Source organism: Solanum stenotomum, chromosome 4 (genome assembly GCF_019186545.1).
Source record: "Solanum stenotomum isolate F172 chromosome 4, ASM1918654v1, whole genome shotgun sequence".
NCBI lineage: Eukaryota > Viridiplantae > Streptophyta > Magnoliopsida > Solanales > Solanaceae > Solanum > Solanum stenotomum.
Genome location: NC_064285.1, coordinates 5,658,234 through 5,682,060, shown reverse-complemented (window position 1 = coordinate 5,682,060; position 23,827 = coordinate 5,658,234). Strand labels below are relative to the sequence as shown.

Sequence of the window (23,827 nt, the reverse complement as noted above, 5' to 3'; positions counted from 1 at the left end):
ACGGTAAGCAAGAGAAAAAAAAAAAGGAGTCGTCAAAATCTTTTCACTACATTTTAGGGATTTGATTTTTGAGAGAAAAAATGAGATAAATAGGTCATTAACTATAGGAATAGGTCTAAAATGATTCCTTAATTATACACTTAATGGATTTAGTTCTTTAACTATTCAAAAACTTATCAACTTTGGTCCCTTAACTATACACTTACCAATTTTAGTCCCTTAACTATAAACTTACCGATTTTAGTCATTTAAGTATTCAAAAAACTTATCAGATTTGGTCTTTGTCCTTTTTCTTAAATACAATTAGCTTAGGTTTACATTATGTCTTAATATTAGCTCATCTCATAAAAAATAAATTTCTTGTGTTATCAAATATTTTAGTAACTGAACTCTCTTCTTTATGTCTTATTTACCGTGGTCACTGACCTAAAATAACAATAATAATAATATTTTTTTTAAAAAAAAACAACTCTTTTTCCCCAAATAAATTGTACATCACAAAATTTTAGATCTATTGACCATCGTGTTAAATTGTTTGGTAACAAATTTTTTTTATTTATTTATACTAGAAAATTCACTTACTATTTGTTATTTACTCAAAAGATTATCTTTTTTTTCATATCATAATAATCACCTATATTATGCTATTTTATTCGAAAGGTTACTCAAGCTGAAAAGTGATATATATTTGGGTAAATTTAACATGTTACTTAATTTTTAGCCTAAAAAAATGTTAACCCCCAACTCATTTTAACCAAAAAAAATAATAACTGCTAATTGATCTAGTATCCACCCCATAAAACCTCTTTATATGCTAAAAAAATGTCTAAATATTTCTTTATATGGTAAACAAATGTCTTTATATCGAAAAAAAAAAAAAAAGGTCCTTATATCGGAAATGATAAATGCTTAAAGTAAAAAGAACTTGGAATAAGAGATGGAGGTAGAAGCATGTCCAGTCACATATCTTGGTGAACTGGTGGAAGTGCTTCACCCAGGTCTCAAATTTGAGTCTGAGTATGGAGAAAATTCTGTTGGGAGCGCTATCCCTGAATGGGCCCTGTAGTGCGCGATTCGAATTTAGTCGGAGCTTTAATGTGGGCTCAGAACACCGAGTGGGAAATCAAATAAAAAAATTGTAGTCCAAGTATGAGAATCTTTATCAGACTTGCTATATATATTTCTTGAAAAGTAAAAAGGAGTTGTAAGATACAACAAATGTGGCTCAAACAAATACTATACAGCAAAAGTCTCATTCAAGGTCTACAACACCAAAATTGGAGAGAAGGATCTTAACTTGATCGACAAAATCAGAACCCGTTGCATACTCTGTCAACATCCCAACAGCAAAACCAAACATCGCCCATCTGCTCAACGAGTTAGAAATTACAAACAATCCAAACACGAGGTTCATAGCAAAATGTAACTATTCAAATTGCACATACATGTTTTTCCATAACATCAAGTTCAAAGATTGTGTATGTACAAAGTGTATAGTAACCAAACTTGCACTAATTTCTGCACATTCTATTTCATTATACATAGCTAATGGCAACATAGCCATACAGAGCTAGTGGCAACATAGCCATACAGAGCAAAGCTTGGTTCGTTGAACAACTTATCTAAAATTAGACTGTGTATGTAAGTCAAAAATTACTTTTCATCCACATATACTAAACCTTAGAATACCCTCAGTAAAATTTTTGATTCCGCCACTTATCAGATACATGTGCCTATGTCATTCTTGTAAGTCAATATTTATACCAAAAACAATATAGCATCGCACACAAATGGCACATTAAAGTAAGGCAAAAATCATACCAAAAAAACTTACCAAAACCAATGGTAATATGAACACATTCCAACTTCAAAATTGAAGTAAAATAGAAAGACAGTTACATCAAACCTTAATTCTTGAATCAACTTCTTTATTTTACTTCTTCCATTTTAATTTTTTTGTCTGATTTTGACTTGATACGAAGATTAAGAAAGTAACATATCATCTTAAACTAAAGATACGTAGACTATAGAAAAATGTCTTTTAATTTTGTTATCTAATAAGAAATTAAAAAATCACCGAAAAAGTTATTCTTTTTAAAATAGACTAAAAAAAAAAGTAAAACAAACAAATTGAAACAGTACCTTCCATTAGAGATTTCATTCTTGGCAATAAAACCAAAGAATGGGCCTTGATTAGCTTCTTCAAGTTTCTTCTGTTTAAAGTATCCTTGAAGTTCCTTAGCCTTTTGCCTCTGAAATTCAAGTGTAATTACATTTTTACCCTCAGAAGTTGTGACAGCCACAGGCTTAGGAGGGGCACTAGTAGTAATAATTGGTGGTGGAATAGTAGTAGGCTTAGGTGGTGATGGAGCAACTGGTCTTCTAATTGGACCTTCAGCTTGAGAATTTCTTATAGTAAGTATTGCAGGCTTTATTGAATAAGAAGGGTAATTTTGGAATTTAATGCAAGGGAATGTATATGATGATGCCACTGACATTTTCTTGATTTTTTTTCTTGTCAGAAGAAGAAGATAGTGTTTGGTTTTTTTTAGTGTTTGTTATTTTATCAGAAAGAAATATTGTATGGAATGTATAAAGTGTTTGTGGATAAAATGTGGCCAAGTCTCTCATGTTATAGTCAACTACTTTGTCTAGTCACAAATCAGAATAGTTATATTTAAGTTATAAACTCAAGAAATTCTTTTTTTGAAATTATATACCTAACTAGGCATATAAACTATATTTATCAAATAAAGCGAGAGTTTTTGAAATTCCTTATATGTCAAATAATATAAAGTAACGATTTGAACCGTCATTAATTAGAAAAAGCAAAACTTCGAGAAATACTGGGCCATTGTCCCGCCGGAGGGGGAAGATGCCGCTAGGGCGGCGGCGCTACGGCGGGGTAAGTTGTCGCCAGAGCGGGGATAGGCGAGGCAGAATGTAAATAACATGAAATCTTATTTTCTCCTTCTTCCTAAAATACCTAGATTAGACGTAAATAATCCAGAAACCCTCCAAAAAGCTGCTCCAAGCTTGGGAAATAAGGAGGAAGAGATTCCAGCTTGAGGATGGCGATATCTTGTGAATTCTTGGCCAAATTCATCGTCATGTCGTCCGAAAAATCAGAAAATTATCTACGATTCCTACGTGCAGTTGCTTGGCGTCCAGGTAGGCTAGGTTTTACTAATTGAGTAGTTATAAATTTGTGCTCACTACGTAATATAATGTAATTCAATGGTAGGAGTTATGCGTAGGCCTTTGTGCACCGAACAAAAGATGATTTAATCATAGGAAGGTGCCTTAGGTGATGAACTAGGGCTAAGTTGGTCGAATTATGGTTAAGTGATATATGTCGTTGAATACTTCATGGTGATGGGTGCGATTGCATGATTGTGTGGTACGTATATGTTGTTCTTGCTTCATTATGATACGTGTATGTATGCAAATGTTGCATTGTTGATCACATTAATTGTAAAAGATGATATATGAATGATGAATGTCATGAATCATGACTTGATTGTATGATTATGAGAATGTAATTTGTGATTGTGATTGTGGCTTGTTGAATGGATCGAGTGTTGCGTTCCGACACATTAACTTGGATCGGTTGCCACATTTCAGCATAATCATTGGATCGGGTACCACGTTCCGCCGTTCCGATATGCTAACTGTTTGGGTTTGGGTTCCCTGAAAGGACCAATGATTTGACATATTTGTATGCCTTGAGGATTGTGAAACTATACCTTGTTCATAATGATAATTGATGGTGTATTTTCCGGAGTTGTTTTATGGTTATGAGGACTTATGTTTGATTGTTTTTCTATGTTAAGTAAAATTGATATGTACCTTGATGTTGAGTGAACCGGAAGGGCACACCCAATCGGGATGTGATACGGTATGTAGGGTAGTGTACGTGATGTAAGTGCTTAGGTGGATTTCACTTTGGAGAAAGGGACTTGTGGTTAGTGGTTAGAAAGCTTGACGTAATGTACTATGTGGCCATGACTGGTAATATGAAGAGGAAGTAAGGGTATGCCGTGAACGGTTAGTTAGAATGTTTGTAGTGGTATTTGGGGACTTTTCTATGTGTTAGAATGGTGAGGCTATGATCAAGAACCTAGTAAGTAGGTTGACCAAGAAGGTGGTTAGTAGTTAGAGTACTAGAGTGATTCGAAGATATTTCGAGAGAGGGTAAAGGTGGAGAAGCGAGGGGTTTTATTGCAAGATCTTACTAGTTGTTTTCTTATGTTATGTGGTGGGCGTCGGGTTGACCAATGATGCCTACCAGTACGTATGGTTTGTACTGATACTACTCTTGCTATGTCTTTTGGCATAGTCTGGATGCAGGTTGGTGATGTTTCATTAGATGAAGACGAAGAATTCTCCAACAGCTTCTACTTTTCCTTCCGCATGGTGGGAGCTGTGTCTTTATTGATTATGTTCAGTTGTACTCTTAGTAGCTCTTGTACCTGTTTAGACTAGATTCTTGGGGTTGTTAGTTACTTTACAAATGTTAACTCTAAATTGTTTAAAAGTTTTATTTATGAAAACCCTATGATTTTATTTATCTCCATTTTCGTTAATCTTCCGCATATTCCTATTGGGATATGAGGGTTTTCCTACTTAGGTGTTAGTGTGTAGGTACCCGCACGGCCCGATGAGTTGGATCGTGACATATAATAATTTTTTAAATTCGTTTTTGTATTAATGATATAACTATTTTTAAGTTCTATCAATGATACAATAATAAATTACTTTAAAAATTCATCAACAACTTAATTCATATATTTAAGATATTTCACAAAGAATCGAAAATAATCAAAGAAGTCTATAGAATTGGGAAGAGCACTTTAGAATAAGAATTCTAGAGTAATTTTAGAAAACATAGCTAGTAATATTTTATAAGAGAGTAGTAAATATTTTTCTTGTGAGATGGTGGTGAGAAATTTAAATTTGAAATTTGTTGACGTGAAAAACTCAATGAGACAATAATAAATAATTTAAAGTTTAGGAGTTGATTTCTATGAGAAGAAAATATGATTTATAGTACGTGAAACTGAATCATTCTCTAGCCGTTAATTTTTTTATGTATTCAAAACATCTTATATACACTTATATATAAAATACAGAACTATTTTTCTTAATAAATATACATATAACCACATTTGAGTATATACTAAAAAAATATATAACCAACATAAGTGTGCGTGCGTGTGCGTGTGCGTGTGCGTGTGCGTGTGTGGTTTCAGATATGTATACTTTTGATTTCTTAGCAAATTCACAAGTATAAGCAAAGTTTAAGACACGTGATTTATATGTCATTGTGAGATATTCACGAGACACATATTCATCATGTAAAGATATCTAAATAATTATTTAAAAAATTAAAGTATCAAATTGACACTTAATTCTAAATTTAAAGGGCAGCCAAAACTAAAGAAGGATTAATTTCCAATTAATATAGTTGTGAGGGGTAAATGTAAAATCTCTTAAAAAGTTCAAAGTCTTTCCTGATCTATAAAAGCCTCCATTGTTCTTCCTTTAGCCCTCAAAACCCTAAATTCTCTTAATCGCCGCGCTCTTTTTTTCAGCTATGTGAATGGCATTCACATAGTATCTTTCATCTTTTTTTGTTGAAGTTTTCACTTGTTATGTTATTTTTTATGGAAGTAAAGTTACATTTTTTGGATTTAACATGTAGGATGCAAGTTGCAAGTCATTTTCAGATACATAAGTAAGCATTTAATTATTGTTTTAAAAATGTACCTGCAGATGACTAGCTACTTAAATCCTAGTAAGTGTTCACAAATATATTTCACTTTAGAAGGTTTTGCTCATAGATGCTCTTGAATTTCCTTCCATGTTTAGGATGACCTATACTAGCTAGCTTGTTGTTCTATTATGGTAAGTTCACAACATCTCATTCTTATACTATGAAGAAACTGAATCAAGATTAAATTGTTTTTAGTATTCCAGCTCTTATTTCGAGTTTGGTGCAATAGTATTTCATATATAGAGATCAAGTCTATACTATCAATATTTGTAGATTCTGGACTAATCGTCCATGTCAATAAAATTTTATATCACAAATTCATAAATCTATTAATTATTTGTCAAAGCCGATAAAATTATATGAATCAGTTTTAACTTTTTAAAAAATCTAAAAATACTTATAAACTATTAAATTCAATAGCATATTTGGTAAAGAAATATTTTTTTTCTTTTATATTATAAAAAAGGTAACTTTTTTTTTTTTGGTTCAATCAAAAAAATTATCTTTCGTTCTTTTATATCATAAAAGTCACATTTCTTTTATTATTTTATTCAAGAGCTTACTCAAGTTGGAAAGTAATATATTTATGGCTAAATTTATTGATATCACACTTTGAATTTTAGTCAAAAAAGAAAATGTTAAATCCCCAATTCATTTCAACCCAAAAAATTATGATTTGACCCGGTACCCGACCCGTAAAACTTCTTTTTATACTAAACAATCACTTGCAATTGAGTAGCGGAGGAGGAAATGATTGAATATGTGATGGAAAATAGAGTTGTAGTTTATTCAGCTCTATATTAAAATTCATTCTCCAACATAGTTAATCACGAAAGGTGGTACAGGACATTTGCCACTGAACAAAGAGGGGGATTCAGAATTTTGAATTTTCGAGTACCACGCAGGGCTCGAACATGCAACCCTATCCCTAAGGTGATAACTTGAGCTTTGACCACCGACACAATAAGGCTCATTGTTTCTAAAGGTGTCACGTTTAATATTTATACAGTTCCTTATAAATATATATAAATATATTTCAATCGAGACATTTTAAAAAATTGAAGGTTTTAATGTGCTTAGACAAATAAATAACACAAGGAATAAAATTGGAATGAGGTAACAACACAAGAATCAAAATTGCTATTTACCCAAAGGATATATAAGAATGTTGGTTATAGAGAGGTGTCACATCACTTTGTTTATGCCTAGTTTTATAATATAAATAATAAATAGATAAATATAGATTGTATTAAATAAGCTGAAGGAGAGAAATGAAAATAAATATAAAAAATTAAAGATCTTAACAATGCCTAATTTAGTTTTTAAAAGGTAAAAGTTTCTAACAACTTTTCACGGATACTTTTGTTTTTTTAACTTTTGACTTAACATCGTTCCACATTTAATATATTTAGCATTAGTATTTAGTATACGCATATTAATATTAGTATAGTATGATATGTGTACTGTTTAATATATAATTAATAATATATTTTACATTTAGTATCGTGTGTGTATGTGCATGTGCGTGTGTGCGTGTGTGTTGCCTTTATATTTGTATTTTATTATTTTCTTAGTAAATTCACTAGTATAAGCCAAGTATAAAATACATGATTTGACATATCATCGTGAGATGTTCACGATACACATATTTATCATGTAAAGGTATCTAAATAATCCTCTAAAATGTTGAAGTATCAAGTTGACAATAAATACTAAATTTAAAGGGTTATATATGTGTTTAGTAAAAAAAAAGGGGGATTAATTGTCAATTAATTTAATTGTGAGGGGTAGATTTAAAATTTCCTAAAAGTTTGAAGCTTTTTGTGATCTATAAAAGCCTCACTCTTCTTCCTTTATTCCTCAAAACTCTACATTTCACTTAGTCGCCGCACTCTTTTTCTCGCTATGTAAATGGCCTTCATGTGCCCTATTGCATCTTTCATTTTTTGTTAAAGCTATCACTTGTTACATTATTTTTAATGAAAGTAAAGTTACACTCTAATGAAATTACACTATAGGATGCAAATTGCAAGTCATTTTCAGGTATATAAGTAAATACTCAATTATTATTTATAAATATGTATTTGTAAATGACTAGCGACTTAAATCCTAGTAAGTGTTCATGAATGAATTTCACTTTGGACTTTTTTGCTCTTGAATTCTCTTCAATGTTCAGAATGACTTATGCTACTTATTCTAGTGTGATAGGGAAGGTATATCTTTTGCAGCTTTTTGAGTAGGGAATAGAGTTGTAGTTTATTCGGTGTTATATTAAAATTCATTCTCCAACATAGTTATTCACGAAATGTGATATAGGACATATATAATAACAATAATAATAAGTATAAATAATTTACTAAAAGTTGTTTTTTCAATTGAAAGTAGGGGTGGAGCCAACTAATTTTTACTTACATCATATATTTATAAAAGATAAATATGTAATTGTGAATCATTAATTAGGACGAGTTATGAATTTAATAGTGAATTCAAATTATAAATAAACTTTAAATTCTGACTCTACCGCTTCTGATTAAACATGCCATATTAATAATAGATAGAAATCATTTATTTCGAGATTATAATAATAATATATAGTATACAACTCTTAGTATGAAATTAAGGAAAATAAAATTTTCATCCTAAAAAATAATTAAAAAAGGCTAAAATATCCCTCCACGCACTAACTATATGTGTATTACACCTTCTTTGTCATGTCAATGGAAAGTGCATAAATCTTAATAGATACTCATTTTGAACAATAAAAGTGTTCAATAGGTACAATCTTAATTGAACTTTGAACAATATATATATATATTGTGTGTTAAATAAGTTTAAGGAGAAATGAAAGTATAGATTTTGAAAATGCCTAATTTAATTTTTAAAAGGTAAAAATATCTAACAATTTTGTATGAATATTTTTAATTTTTAATTTTGACTTAACATCGTTCCACTTTTAATATATTTAGCATTAGTACGTAGTATAATATAAATATATTAGTATAATATGATATGGTTACTATTTAATATTTAATTAATTATACATGTTATAACATGTTTTTTTTTATAGGGATAAAAATAGTAATTTAATTTTACATTTTGAAGCTTCCAACTTTCGATATAATATGATTTACTAAATGCTTTTCTATTCTATTTTTTAGATTTAATAGAAAGGAGAAGACTTCAAAAATTCGAGAGGATAAGACCCTGAAGAATGATAGAAATATTCATTCTACTACCTAGATAGAATAAGTGAAAATATAATAAGCTATTAATATATTTAATTTTAAAATATCTATTTTAACTTAAACGATGAGAATCACTCAAGCTTTAAACAAAATTCTAAAAATCACAAGCCCCCAAAGCCTAATGTGGAAGAAAACAATAAATTAATCATAAGGCTGAGCATTTAATTACCGTTCACATCTCTTTTGGTATTAAACTATTGTGCCATGTAAAAATCAACATCAAATTTCTGAGAATCAATACCTTTTAAACTGAAAACACATCATTATAAGAAGATTTCAATGTATTATTTTTTCCAATTTAAGTGGCACTCAATTTTTATTAGTAAATTTTAGAAATAGTGGAATGGAATCATTTTATGATTAAAAATAAATTTAACTAAAAAGTTTATGATTTATCCTTAATTAGATTATTTATATCAACACAATTTTTAGACGTATATTAGACAAGTTAATTTTTTGTCTAATTTTCATATTATCACATAAATTGGGATAAAAAAGTAACGAGGAAGCTATATATATATATATATATATGTATTTTATTATTTCCTTAGTAAATTCACTAGTATAAGCTAAGTATAAGACACATCATTTGTCATGTTGAGGAAGCTAATTATGTGTGTGTGTTGCCTTTATATTTGTATTTTATTATTTCCTTAGTAAATTCACTAGTATAAGCTAAGTATAAAACACATGATTTGTCATGTTGAGGAGGCTAATTGTGCGTGTGTGCGCACGCACCTCCTCGACATGACAAATCATGTGTTTTATACTTAGCTTATAATACTAGTGAATTTACTAGGAAATAATAAAATATTTGTATTTTTATTATTTCCTTAGTAAATTCACTAGTATAAGCTACGTATAGAACACATGATTTATCATATTGAGGAGGCTAATTGTGCGTGTGTGTATGTGTGTGTGATATAAATATATTATTTATATTTGTATCTAAATAATATTTTAAAAGTTGAAGTATCAAGTTTACACTAAATACTAAATTTAAAGGGTTATATCTGTGTTTAGTCAAAAAAAAAATAAAGAGGGATTAATTGTCAATTAATTTAATTGTGAGGGGTAGATTTAAAATTTCCTAAAAGTTCGAAGATTTTTGTGATCTATAAAAGCCTCACTCTCCTTCCTTTATTTCTCAAAACTCTACATTTCACTTAGTCGCCGCACTCTTTTTCTCGCTAGGTAAATGGCCATTTTTTATGAAAGTAAAGTTACACTCTAATGGAATTACACTATAGGATGCAACTTGCAAGTCATTTTCAGATACATAAGTAAACATTTAATTATTATATGTATATGTAGATGGCTTGCTATTTAAATCCTAGTAAGTGCTCATGAATGAATTTCACTTGAGACTTTTTTTGCTCTCGAATTCTCTTCAATGTTCATGATGACTTATGCTAGTTGTTCTATTGTGATAGGTCCATAACATTTTATTTTTACGTTATGAAAAAATTGAATCGAAATTTTTCAAGTGTCTTTAATATTTCTAGTTCTCATTCCCATGTTAGTACGTACAATATTGTTTCATATATAGAAATCAAGTCTATACTCTGGATTGATTTTCCATGTCAACAAAATTTTATATCACAAATTCTTAGATCTGTTGACCATTGGTCAAAGGTCGATAAAATTATATGAATCATTTTGACTTTTTAAAAAATATCAAGTGTTTGTAAATTATTAAATTCAATAACATGTTTGTAAGGAAATTATATTTTTTTTCTTTTATATCAAAACAAGTCACATACTATTTCCTATTTCACTCAAAAGATTATATTTCTTTCTTTTATATCATAAAAATTACCTACCTTTTGTTATTATTTTCAAAAAATTACTCAAGTTGAAAGTAATACATATTTAGCTAAAATTTTATGACATGACACTTGAATTTAGTGTTTTGATCTATAATTCAATTATTGAGAGGTAAATGTACAGGTATAATTGCTCAGAAAAAATAGTCTTGAACATAAGGTCTTTTCATTTTTCTCTGTCTTCAACAAAAATAAATGCAACTATTGAATTTCTTAAAATTAGTTAAGGAGGCAAAACAAGAAGAAAAGACGAAAATTATGAAGAAAAAAAAAAGATATATAAAAATATTGGCTATAAAGAAGTGCTACATCACTTTGTTTATGTCTAATTTTATATAATAGATATAAATTGCGTTAAATAAATTGGAGAGAAATTAAAATAAATATTAACAAAAAATTAAATGCCTTCTAACAACATTTTATAGATATTTTTATCTTCACCTTTTAACTTAAGTAAGACCACCCCACTTTTAATATCTTCAGTATTAGTAGTTAGGCCTCATTTGTTTTCATTAAGATTGAGACGTCTGAATCTGAATGCACATCTGAATATTAAGATGTTGTCTCTAGATCTGAACACTGAATAATTAAGATCGTTTGTTTTTCAATATCTGAATGTACATAATTTATTTTAATTTTTTAAAAAAAAATCAAATCTAACTTTCAAGTTTCTCACATTCTTTTTGGCACATTACACTATGGTAGAATTCCACATTCATCAACAAATTGAGCTTTCAAATCTCCTTTAAAATCAATTTTTAGCTCCAAAACTCAAATTCCAAAGACGAGAAAGAAGAAAACAAATTCAATTTAATTCCCAAAATTCACCCGTCTGCGTATTTACGCTATCGGAGAACTCAAATTGAAAGTAATACATATTTAGCAATTATCGATGCATTTTAAGAAAAAGTTCAAGCTCTTATAGATTTTTTTCCATGGAATGATTAATAGTTAGTATCCTCAACTCATCGATTTAATATTTTCGTCAATAAATTCAGTTATATATGTTTTTTGGCAAATGGTGATTTGGAAGAAGAAAAAGTTAGCAAGCAGTAAAATGAAAGTGAAGGTAAGTAATGGGTATGGTGAGTTTGCAGGAAAAGTGGAGAAGAAGAGAAATGTATTAGAATTTAATATTAAAAAAAATGAAGAGCACTAAACAGAGATCTGAACCATTTTCAGACTCGGTCAGAGGAATTAAGTGGTTAGATCTGAATCAAAACAAATGCACTTAATGGGCGAAAGTCTAAACAATTCAGATTCAGACGTGCAAACAAATGAGGCCTTAGCATAAGTATTATAATATGATACTTCAACTTTACACTCCCACTTTCAGTATAATATTATTTACCTCATTTTTAGATTGAATAGAAATGAAGAGACTAACAATGATAATGATTCAAGCAAAGATGAACATAAGAGTAGCATAAATTACAAGCACATAAATTATGCACTTCGAAATATCTCTGTTTACACTGGCATAACTTGTAGAATCATTGACAAATTGGTCTAAGAAATATTGCATTCTCCTACTTTGGTAGAAAAGCAGAAACACAAGCAACCAAACAACAACAACACGACATCGATCACATAGTTTGGTAACTAATGAAAAATATCACAAAAGATCCAAAACAAGACTAGGTGGTCTGAAAATAGGAGTGTATTCAAAAGGTATGGTGCTCATCGAAGGAGCATTTGCATAATGATATTGATGTCTGGACACTTCTCGTCTCATCATCAAGCAGCCAATTTCATAATCTATTTTTACACCTTTAACACTTGCACGACAATAGACGTCAACTTACCTCAGCTTGCAGATGCCAAAAGCCAGCTTCCAAAACATTATGGCGTCAATAGGTAGAGTCATGACCTGGACTATCAGAATGCATATCCATGGATGCATCGGCAGAGTTATAACCATTAGAATCTCTATTTTGGTGTTGGGAGTTAGTTTCGTTGTGTCTTGTAGCGTTGGGAGGTTGAGCATTGTTCGAAAAGTGACTCCCTTGAGCAATATGATAATTTTGTAGGCTTCGGCGAACAGGGCTTGAAAGAGCATTCGAGAAAACATTGTTCTTTGGTTGCTGATCATGATCAGATCGTAAGCCATGTCCTGGAGCGGCAATGCCAACTGGTCCTGGAGAGACATGGAAGCCTGAGTTTGTGAAATGCAATGGTTGGGAATGCTGAGGCGGTGGCCTAGGCGACATCGACTGGTCCTCTCCATTATAATCCAATTCAGACTGACAAGATAAAGAAATGCATATTTAGACACATCAAAACAGAGCTGTCAATATCAAACAAGGACTGGACGTATCCATTATAAGTACAATCAATCTTAGTAAAAAAAATGGCAACCAGAATGGTGAAATAGGCAACTAAAAGAAACTACTACCCAACTTCCATAACATCGGTGCACATTGAAAGAAAGCAGGGCACGGGCATTTATTAACAATCTACAATATAAAAAGATCTCCACTAGTTTGATCCCCATGAATGGCCAAAAGCTGAGCCAAGGTAGATTTAAGCATGTCAAGAGCCACCTCCATCATATCTCTGCCCCTTGTTTCCTTTTTTTTTCTCTCAATAATTTTCCCTCAACCAGATACATAAGGTGAACTTGAATAACTTTGGTAGTTGCACAAAGTTAAGTTTTTATGTAGGAAGAACTTGAACAAATTTGAGTCAAATTTAATTTTTTAAAGAAAAAGAACTATGTATCCAATCTGCATAGTGAGAGATGCTGTCTTTTAAGAGGAAATACCCCTTTTTCAATAAATCAGTCAAGCCTTTGAGGGAAAAAAAATTAACATGTGCAGGACAGGAAGATCAAGTATAGCTAAAAAGCCAATAATTTTCAATTTCTCTGAAGATACCTGGATTCTAGGACTATAATGAGGAGGAAAAAATCATCATTATGGGCACTATAAATCGGAAATAATCAAAATAAAATATATCAAAATGATTCTTGCAATCTATAATCCAGTAATCAGTTAATCTCAATTAAAGCATTCTTTGAGAGATAACAGGATTCACACAAAAAAAAAACAGCTACAAGATCCACGCAAGATTTAAACAAAATTCTTGCAGACACAAACCCCCAAAGCCTAATGTGGAAGAAAATAATAAATTAATCATATGGGTGAGCAATTTAATCGCCGTTCACATCTCTTTTGGTATTAAATTATTGTGCTGTGTAAAAATCAATATCAAATTCCAGATAATCAATGCCATTTAAACTGAAAACACATCATCATGGGGAGATTTCAATATATTCCCTCCGCCCAACTTATGTGGCACTCTTTCTTTGATAGTCTGTCCCAAAAAGAATGAAACCATTTTATACTTAGAAACAAATTTATCTTTAAAATGCCTAATTTACCCTTAATGAGATTATTTATATAGACACAAATTCTAGGCATATTTTTTTTTTTGATAAAGTTAAATTCTAGGCATATTTAAGACTACAAGTCTCAAAAGTCTTTTTGCACACTATTCTCTATACTATCAAAAGCTCTAGAATTCCTTTACTTCCATTATTCCCACCATATACTAGCTGAGACAATTCTCCATTTGTCTCTGTTCTTGGATTGCTTTCCTGCTTCCTCCCAACTCTACATTGCTTATGTGATCTTGGGAGGCATGGTCCATGACATACCCTTAGGACTCAGGAATAACCTCCATAGATGGCCAGTGATCTTACTGTGTAGAAAAAGATGGTTAACTGCCTCAGCAGTTTCCCCAAAAAAGAAACATCTAGAACATAATGGTATCCCCCTCCTCTTTAAGTTGTCTTGAGTCAGTACAACTTCTTTGGCTAAAAACAGACAAAACATGCCACTTTGAGTGGTATTTTTGACTTCCAGATTCCTCTCCATGGCCAGTGATTTTGAGGCTGATTGGGGTGGTTCAGCTAGTTGTATGCACAACCCACCTTAAAACTGCCTTTCCACTACAAACTGTCTTGACCCCTTTCCAGTCCATTAAATTGCTCGATGGTGTTGAAAAAATCTGCTACCCTTTGAATCTCCCGATCATTTAATTGTCTTCTAAAGATGAGTCTAGTGATCTACTATGGTCTTCTGTTGGTGAGATACTAGTGAATATATATCAGGATACAAAACCTCTAGCCTACCTGCCTTATTCCAAACATCCTTCCAAAATTCTGTTTTCTCTCCATTCCCCATTTTGATCTTTGTGTTAGCCTTAAACTCAGACCATAGAGATCTAATGGATCTCCATAAACTAACCCCATATGGTGTAGTCACCTCTTTGGTCATGCAGTTGTCTTCCTCTGCATATTTCGCCTTAATGACTTCCTTCAAGTAGGATTGTTCTTCATTATTGAACTTCCACGGCCATTTCATCCTAAGGGGTTTGCTCTAATTAATCAAGTTCTTTATTCCCAGACCTCCATCCTTCCTTCCCACTATTACAGCATCCCATTTGACCAGGTTGTAGCCTTTTCTCTTACTGATTCCTTGCTAGAGAAATTTTCTTTTGATTTTATCCAACCTAGTGATTACCCTTTTGGGGATTGGGAACACTGACATCATAAAGGTTGGTAGTGAATCAAGACCAGAATTAATCAAGGTCAGCCTACCACCCCTAGAGAGATATTCTGATTTCCATCTTGCTAACTTCATTTCACATTTCTCAAGCACATTGTTCCAGACTCGTTTTAATGTTAACTTCATCAATCATGATTTTGCTTGAGAAACACCTGTTGCGGTTGGTAATAGAGAACCATCTAAAAGTGTTGTCACTTAAATTTTAATTTTAAAAGATTTGTCATCTGGGACAAAAAGTGATGATTTCTTGAGACGTTTTTTTTTATGACAAGGGAAACCCGCAGCCGCTACCCTTTGGGTGCGCATAGGGTAAAACTCCCGCTCCTATGCAATAGCTCACAAACCACATAGGAGAGATGGTCACTAGGCAAGCCCGGTGTGATGAGCTCGACCCAGAAGGCAAACCCCTTGCTTTCGCTGGCAAGGGGTTTCGAACTTGAGACCTCCAACATGGAAGTTCCAAGCTCAAACCACTGGACCACCTTGAAGGGTGATTTCTCCAGACTTTAAGCATAACAAATTTAACGAGATTAAGCTAAAAATCTGTTCCTGCTAGTTATCATCCACAAAGACTTTTGTAAGCTTCCTGCAAGAAACTAAAAAGAATATCACTAAAACCAAACATCAATTCTCATTGCCACTGAAAATGTCCTACATCTCAAAATGGAAGGCAGAAGGTTCCCAGTAAATTACAGTTCCGTAAAGAGCACCTATTTCAACCATGACAGAGAAGTAAAATGTCTGTCCAGGCAAGAAAATAAATAGGTGGTCCTCAAATTGAGTATGAGCAAGATTAATTTGTTGCTTTTGTTTGATCAGTGAGAAAGATTAATTTGTTGTTTCACTTAAGAAAAACTTAAAGCTAAAATAACAGATAAGAGTAAATCCAAATAGAAGTCCCTTTTACGGATACAATCTAGTCTGTAATCTTAAGTTTGAAAGTTGGCAGAGACACTAGAGCCACTGATGAAAGACAATCACATTATCATCCATAGTGTCTTGGTTCTTGTGAACTGTGATCCATTCACTCACTGAAAAATAAAGCCAAATGTTTCAACAACATACTACCAGCATTCTTTGAATCTCTAATGGTGTCTACCTCAAATGATTGCACACACAAAAACTACAGAGGAGCCATTGGTTTCTCACTCTCTCCTAGAAGTAATTAGGCATTTGCAACAAAACTCAAAAAGACTCAACTGTATCTGTAGCTGCAGCACTAATTTTGGATAACCAGATCCAGAGAATCTTTGGGTAAAAGGGGTAATACCTAAAATCTCATGCTCTTTAATACCTGTACTTCTTTAATAAATTTGAATCCATTCGTCAATTCCAAATTGTTGTTCTTTAAATCTTCCAAAAAAAAATTTAAAAAGTCAGATTTGGACATTCTCCATAATAGTAAAATTGAGATTACAACTTCCTCAAACCAAACAAACATAATCTTCTTCAAAAACCAAACAAACATACTACTGATTATTATTTCTGGGATTTCAAGATGAAAATGTTGATTAACATACAAAATTAAGTTCTGTTCTTTTTGTCAGTAATCTACATTATCTACCCTCAAAAGAGCAATTTGAGAGTTTGTGACAGTGCCAATTTTCCATTTGGCCGAAAAAGAGATACAGAATTGAGACTCCGTGATTCCTTTTCCCTTTATTTGGTGGGAAAGGGATCATGTGGTAATTCGTGGACTAGAAAAGATCTAGATCAAGCTTTCAAGAGTATATTGACCTTTTAAGGAGATAAGGAACTCGTCTGCTCTATGCTAAGAAGTCGAAGCTCCATAGTATCAACACGAAAGGAAAATCAAAAATATCAACCATGAAAAAAGGTGGCTACATAATTGAGACAATAGAAATTAAACCTGAAGGTAGTTCATTATGTCAACAGTTGTTACTCTGGATCCACCCTCTTGTTGCCTCAAGATCCATTGATACAGTTTTTCCTATTGAAACAATGTGATATTAGTCATCATAAACACCATCAAAAGGACAATATGCAAGGATTCATCAAAAAATAGAATCCTGACAAACAGAAGTAGAATAATTTAACATTAAATATCACAGCATGTCTTCCAAGAAAAAACATTTTTTGAAATGGAATGGAAGTCTTCCAAGAAAAACATCTAGATGCCTTAAAGTCTATGCTTATAAACCAAATACTTGCAGGCACAAGCAAGTGTAACCATAACTACATATTAAGTATCAAGAAATAATTCACATGTGCACAGTCCAATCAAGATCCATAGACCTTTTGTTTCTTTTTAACAGTCACAATTGTTTCATTGATTACATACCAATTCAGCATCAAAAGTACTTACAAAGGGTGTGAGTGGCTCAACCACACTTGTCAATCAAGATAAACAACATTTACACATGGGGAATGCTCTCTCTATTATGCAATAATCTCCTGACCCTCTAAATTCCAATTGTCAAAGAAAAAAAAAGATGGCATTCTTCTTCGGATAGCCTTATTATCCATGTTGAATCCTCTAATTCTCCAACTAGTGATGGTCTTTGTTCTCTGCGTCACATTATCGATCTATAACCAATCCAAAAGAAAAAAGAGAAAGTGCGAGATTTCAAAGCTATGGAGTGACCAATGTTGTCGAAGGCGCGCTTAAGCCTTAAACCGGGGATCAAAACGTGTTGAGCACTTCGCTTTGCGTCACTTTATGCGCGTTTTAGGGTCGTCATCAAGGTTCTAAGGCATACTTATCCTTGCCAATGAGCCTGTGTTGAAGAGGCGACACTAAGAAATTGATATTTTACATTATCATAATATTTTTTCAATTTCTTTGTTCATATATTTGTCATTCATGTTTATAATTATTAGTTTTGGCCTAAACATATATATTTGTATTTTTGTTCTCCCTTTACGCCTTTTTTCATTAAAGCTCATGCTTTATTTGCGGTTTTCGCTTAAAGCCCAAGTGAACCTTAGAGCTTTTTTGCACTTTTCACCTTTGATAACACTGGGAGTGACTATGCAATGCATCAGATTACGGTATGTGTTTTCTCCAATTCTATACACAAGCTATACTTACTCACTGCAATCTTCTTTTCCTTGAATTATATGCTGCTAATATTGCATTTTACACCACAAACCAATCAAAATAAAGCTCTTCCTCAGGTGCCTTTGGTATCCCATACTTCTTCCCTGCCTCCTTTCTATCCCCATCACAGAAAATCTCCTGTAGGCCACTCATACACCTGCGAAGAAATTCCTCAATTTCCTCCAATGACCAGTAGCCTTGGATAAGGCTATCTCGCCATAGCATCCTGCTAATCACTACTTCAAGTTCTGTGGGAACGCTTATTCTAGAATTGTTCTTCCACACCTCTCCCCAAAACTAAATCCCTATTCCACTTCCCAATATGAATCCTACTATTTTTTTGAGAAAAAAAATGGTAATTGAAAACAAAAATGTGGGGAAAATGATTGTTGAAATTTCCAGTGAACAGATGAAACACAACTGCCCATCTTCCCCAAAAAATCATTTTTGCAGAGAACACTTTCGAGCAAAGCGCATTTATAATAGCACAACGCCGATACACACAATCCCTGCTTTACTTTACTTTTTTTGTCCAAATCTAAAAATTCTTTTTAAAAAAAAGAAGCAGCTTTGTTCATATAAAGTTACGAAAACTATAGTTGAAAAGAAAAAAGAAAAAAAAGCAGAAATTAAGCTCAAACCGTTACTATTTTTGGAGAGGCGAACTCACTGTGTCCAATATGATTCCTATATACAGTAAAACATATTTTATCCTTTCATAAGAATATCAAAACTGAATCTCCTTTGGCAGCTAACTGCATAAGAATTCCTTACTTCTTATGTTAATGACTTGAAGCGTACGGTTTGAACTTTAGCGCAGAATGCAACTTGTTCCTACTTCTTTTGTCTTCTCTTTTATGATGGTGGTGTTCGAGCTGTTTGAGCACACATTAATAGTTTGAATGATTTTAGCTAGCTTGTGTGCACACTGCACAGTAATACTCAATTATTGACCTGTTAATGGCATAAGCAGCTAAAATCATTCTTAAATTAATCAATAATTTGCTAAACCCCATGCTTCACCATGTAGGAATGTAAATGCACAATGAGGTTGATGGTTCAAGTCACTAAGGGAACAAATTGGAAAAATCACTACTTGGTTCCTCCTAGAAGATTTTGGGGATAGGGTTCACCAAAAATCAAAAGAAAAAAGAATGCAAAGCTCCAACTCCATACAATAATCAATCAACTATGACTCAATTCTTGGAGAAAAAAACACCTATGCCAGCAAACTAGTTGGTATTGACTATAATCCTCATAGTGACTTATTTTTCATAGTACCACAACTCTCCTCCTTTACTTTGGACCTCCTCTACTTAACAAAACTCACATAGACAGAGTTAAGCATTTCAAAACTACACAAAGTAGGGAAAAAGACTATTCCCTGGAAGTGAATCGACGATGACCCAATCCTCGACAATGAAAAAGATCAAAAAAAAAACTATGCCTCAATCCAAACTGCATCCAAGGGTGTGGCCTAGTGGTCAATGAAGTTATTGAGAGCCATAAGGTCTCAAGTTCAATCCCATCGGAAACAAAAACACTAGGTAATTCTTCCCATCTGTCATAGCCTTGATGGATAAAGTTGGTGGAAGGTGTCAGGTATCCCATGAAATTAGTTTACGGTGCACGAAAGCTGACCCGGATACCAAACTAGTCGGTATTGACGGTAGAAATCCACATAGTAAGACCTATTTTTCTACTGCCTTTCATCATACAACTACCCTCATACCTTATCCATACCAACAATACTTCCCGAACCTCAGTTCAAATTCCAAACTAAACAACAAAAAAAACTATACCCAGATACCGAAAATCAAACATAAAACTATACAGCCAACAAAGAACAAATTTTTATAACATATCAAAAAACGGAAAATTAAAAAACTAAAAATTACCATTCCATGGCGTTCACCGGAGAGGAAGGAAAGCTTCTGTTGGTTCATAGCCTGAGTATAAAGCTGAGAAAGGGAATTAGCAGCACTACAGAAAGTCGAATACATGGTTCGATCCACCTCATCAAGGCTCGATGCTAGAGACTTCCTTTTCTTCCCCATCTTCAAATTTTCACAGCAATCGCCTCCTTCTAATCCCTTAAACTTATCTTTTTCAACCGATTTCGATAACCCAAAAAAATTTCAGGCGAATTTTGGGTAGATTTCGACGAGTTTCACGGCGGAGGTTGGTGTGAAATTGTATTTGTAAGCAATTTGGGGTGTGAAAATAGTAGTCGGCATTGGATTACGAAAAGTTTGGAAGATTACATATTTCAAATTTTAACAAATAAGTTTGCATTAGTTTTTCAAATTTGTATAAGCAATATAAAGTTCAATTTTGAATTAATAGTTTGCTTTTTATTTATTTTTTAAAAATTCATAAATAGCAAGATTTTGGAGCTTAATTATCATATTTAACATGTTTTTTTATATTTATCAAATTTATCAATATACTTTCATTTTTGTGATAGGTTGTATCAGACATGTTAGGAAATTGTATCGGAGATTTAATATAAAAGAACAAATCGCATGATATCTATTTCTAGAGTCATACATATATGTAATTCAAAAATAGATTACAAGATTGAATTATTTTTTCTTCAACGTCTTTGAACGAGAAAAATCAACATGAATCGATATGTAAATGATCATAATCATTCGAAATCTACATTCGAAGGTACATTTCGATTGATTTTTATTTGGGGATTCAAATTGAGCAATTGAAAATTATATATAAATATATGTATCAAAATTATGATTTTTCAAGTACTGTAATATCGCATTCGTTATTATTGTATCTTTTATTCACAATGTCAAACATTGCAGTATTGATTCAATATTTATGGTAGTGAAATTGAGAATTCTCTTGAAAGATTTATAGTTGACAATTCAATTATTCGCTTTGAGTGGATTCTCAATTAAAGTACTCAAATCTATTGGGTGGATTCCTATAGTTTAGGCAAGTGATTAGGGACAATTCTTTTAATTGTTTGTTAAAAAAAATTCTTAATTAATCATAAAGTCATTCATTTGTGGATTCATTTGATTTCTTTTTGTTTAATTAGGCTTGGTCTGATGCTTGCTATTTGAGTTCAATTGAGAGCTAAGGATATATAGTCTGTTTCCCATAAATTCAATTGATTTGTGATAATTCACATGTTTTTTTATTTTTTTGATTTTGCGTCGATTTGATTTCAATTGTCTAATTAACATTTTACCATTATCAAATAATTGTGGAGTTTCTGTAATAATATATCTAGTATGTGGTGTATATATAATGTATTTACTCAATGACTTAAAAAAAATCTATGTTATTTATCATATGTTATATCCAAGTATATCATTATATCAAACAATAAAATACTAAAAATATATAGTTAATATTTGTAGCTACCATTGAGTGCAAATCTGATGAATGTGAATAGTTATTAAATGTATCAAGTTTAAACGAATTTATATTGTTTAAAATTAAAGTGTTATGTGTTGAATACCAATATTATGTAAAACTAGATTTTGGTGTGGACCTGAGTTAGGGACAAAGCTATGTAGAGTCTAGGGATTTATCAAACCCTCTTATGGGGAATTATATTTTTTATATGTATAAGATCAAATTGTGATCTTATATATATATATATATATATATATATATCCTTACACTAAAGAGAAGCCTGATTTGGTGGCTAAGGGGTTCAAAGTTTGTCCAATTGTTACGGGTTTGAGTCTCATGTAGTACATTATTATTTTTTGGGCAAACAACATAAATCTCACTAGTTTAGGTTTTAATTACTAATATTCACAGTAGTTTCAAATATTACTTCTTGTACCACATTTCGTTGGTTGGATACATGTATCTTAACTCGACAGATACATGTAGGGTTGTTCATGATTATGGTTAAAAAATCAAATTGAACCGCAAACCAAATCAAACCGATTAAAAAAAATGATATTTGGTTAGGTTTGGTTTTACATTTTGAAAAATCGATACTATTTAGTTTGGTTTTGGTTTTACTAAAAAATAACTGCAAAAATAACCAAACCAAACCGATAAATTAGATATATAAATTTCATAATTATTTATATGTTATTCATAAATAAAATATAAATATTTTGTTCAATTTTAAATAACTTAAGTCTTTAACTTTACCATTTTTCTCAAGCCCAACACGTAAATTTAGCCCATCTATTACAATCATAAGTCCAAGTCCATCAAAATTCATTATTTTATTCTTTACTTACCATATCTTTCATAAGATAGTTACATTTTCTCTTAATTGAATCATTTTGTTCGTGTAATGATAACTTTAGTTTTCTTTAATTGCTTAATTGAACCAACAATAGTTTTTCAATGAATTGTTCATATATACCATATGTTTGTGTTTATCATGATATGTATGTCCTCAAAAATTTATTACTTTCAAACTGAAAAAACCAGAAAAACTGAACCAAACAGTCAATAACCAAACCGACAGTTAATTTTTTCATTTGGTTTTAGAAATTTAAAAAATCGACTAGATTGGTTTGGTTTTTGTTTTAACCAATAACCGATCCAAACCGAACCACGAACACCCCTAGATACATGTATCCGGAGAATTGACAAAACAAGATACATGTTTAATTAGAGATTGTAACTAACATGCTTGATTTAAGGAGGAAATTACTTCTTTAACAACTTTTGAGTATATCTAGTTTAAACTTCTAAAAAAAATCTAATTTCTTCCATTCATTTTCTAACTACAACAAAGTGAACAACTTTTCTTTCCAGAAATTTGAATTTGTCTTTAGGAAAAAGACTCAAATATGTCATCGAACTTTCAGAAAAGATTCATTTATGTCATCGTTAAAAGTTTAGCCTACTATGTCATTGTTGTTAAAGAAAAGACTCAGAGCCCGTTTGGATTGGCTTAAGAAAAGTAACTTTTAAAAAGTAACTTTATAAAGTGCTGGAACTTATTTTTAAAATAAGTAGTTATGTGTTTGGATAAAAGTGTTGCAGTTGAAAAAAAAATTGTTGATGTGTTTGGCAAATAAGTGCTGGTAAACACTTTTTTTAATCAAAATGTCTGAAATACCCTTTAAGTTGTTAACATGATAAAAAGTTGATTAATTTAAGGTTTTTATACTTAAAAAAAAATTAAAACAAAATTAATTTATGTTTTACATCCATAAGTAATAATATTTTCTTATCATTCACATATTTCTTGACCACCTTATAAGAGGAATATAAATTCATATTTCAGAAATAATAATAATAATAATAATAATAATAATAATAAAATGATAATAATAATAATAGTAATAGTAATAGTAATAATAATAAAATAATAAAATAATAAAATAATAATAATAGTAATA

The 23,827-nt window shown here is 31.5% G+C and overlaps 3 protein-coding genes and 1 non-coding gene across 5 annotated transcripts in view; 1 reads left to right on the top strand and 3 right to left on the bottom strand.

Moving 5' to 3' along the window:
- The window catches only part of LOC125863391 (sulfate transporter 1.2-like), a 529,831-nt gene that overhangs the window by 78,836 nt on the left and 427,168 nt on the right, over positions 1-23,827 (top strand). The window lies entirely within an intron of this gene.
- The window catches only part of LOC125863414 (light-harvesting complex-like protein OHP2, chloroplastic), a 95,103-nt gene continuing 72,116 nt past the window's right edge, over positions 841-23,827 (bottom strand). Inside the window, exons 1-2 of one of the 2 annotated variants that reach the window (XM_049543609.1) lie at positions 2,143-2,544; positions 841-1,367 (exon numbers count right to left, since the gene is read on the bottom strand). In XM_049543609.1, the coding sequence (XP_049399566.1) occupies positions 1,253-1,367; positions 2,143-2,498 (471 nt within the window). In that variant the 5' untranslated portion in view covers positions 2,499-2,544 and the 3' untranslated portion in view covers positions 841-1,252. Of the gene's footprint in view, positions 1,368-2,142; positions 2,545-23,827 lie in introns of those variants that run through there. The other variant, XM_049543610.1, reaches the window with a different exon arrangement.
- LOC125863411 (uncharacterized) lies at positions 12,275-20,767 on the bottom strand. Its single transcript, XM_049543605.1, has 3 exons — positions 20,378-20,767; positions 17,289-17,369; positions 12,275-13,090 (listed from the first exon to the last, which is right to left on the bottom strand). Exons 1-3 carry the CDS (start codon positions 20,534-20,536, stop codon positions 12,698-12,700), a joined length of 633 nt encoding a protein of 210 aa, XP_049399562.1. The 5' UTR covers positions 20,537-20,767; the 3' UTR covers positions 12,275-12,697.
- Positions 18,849-18,995, bottom strand: LOC125863497 (small nucleolar RNA snoR135). The gene has a single exon (XR_007446161.1). It is a non-coding gene; the product is annotated as a small nucleolar RNA snoR135 (small nucleolar RNA).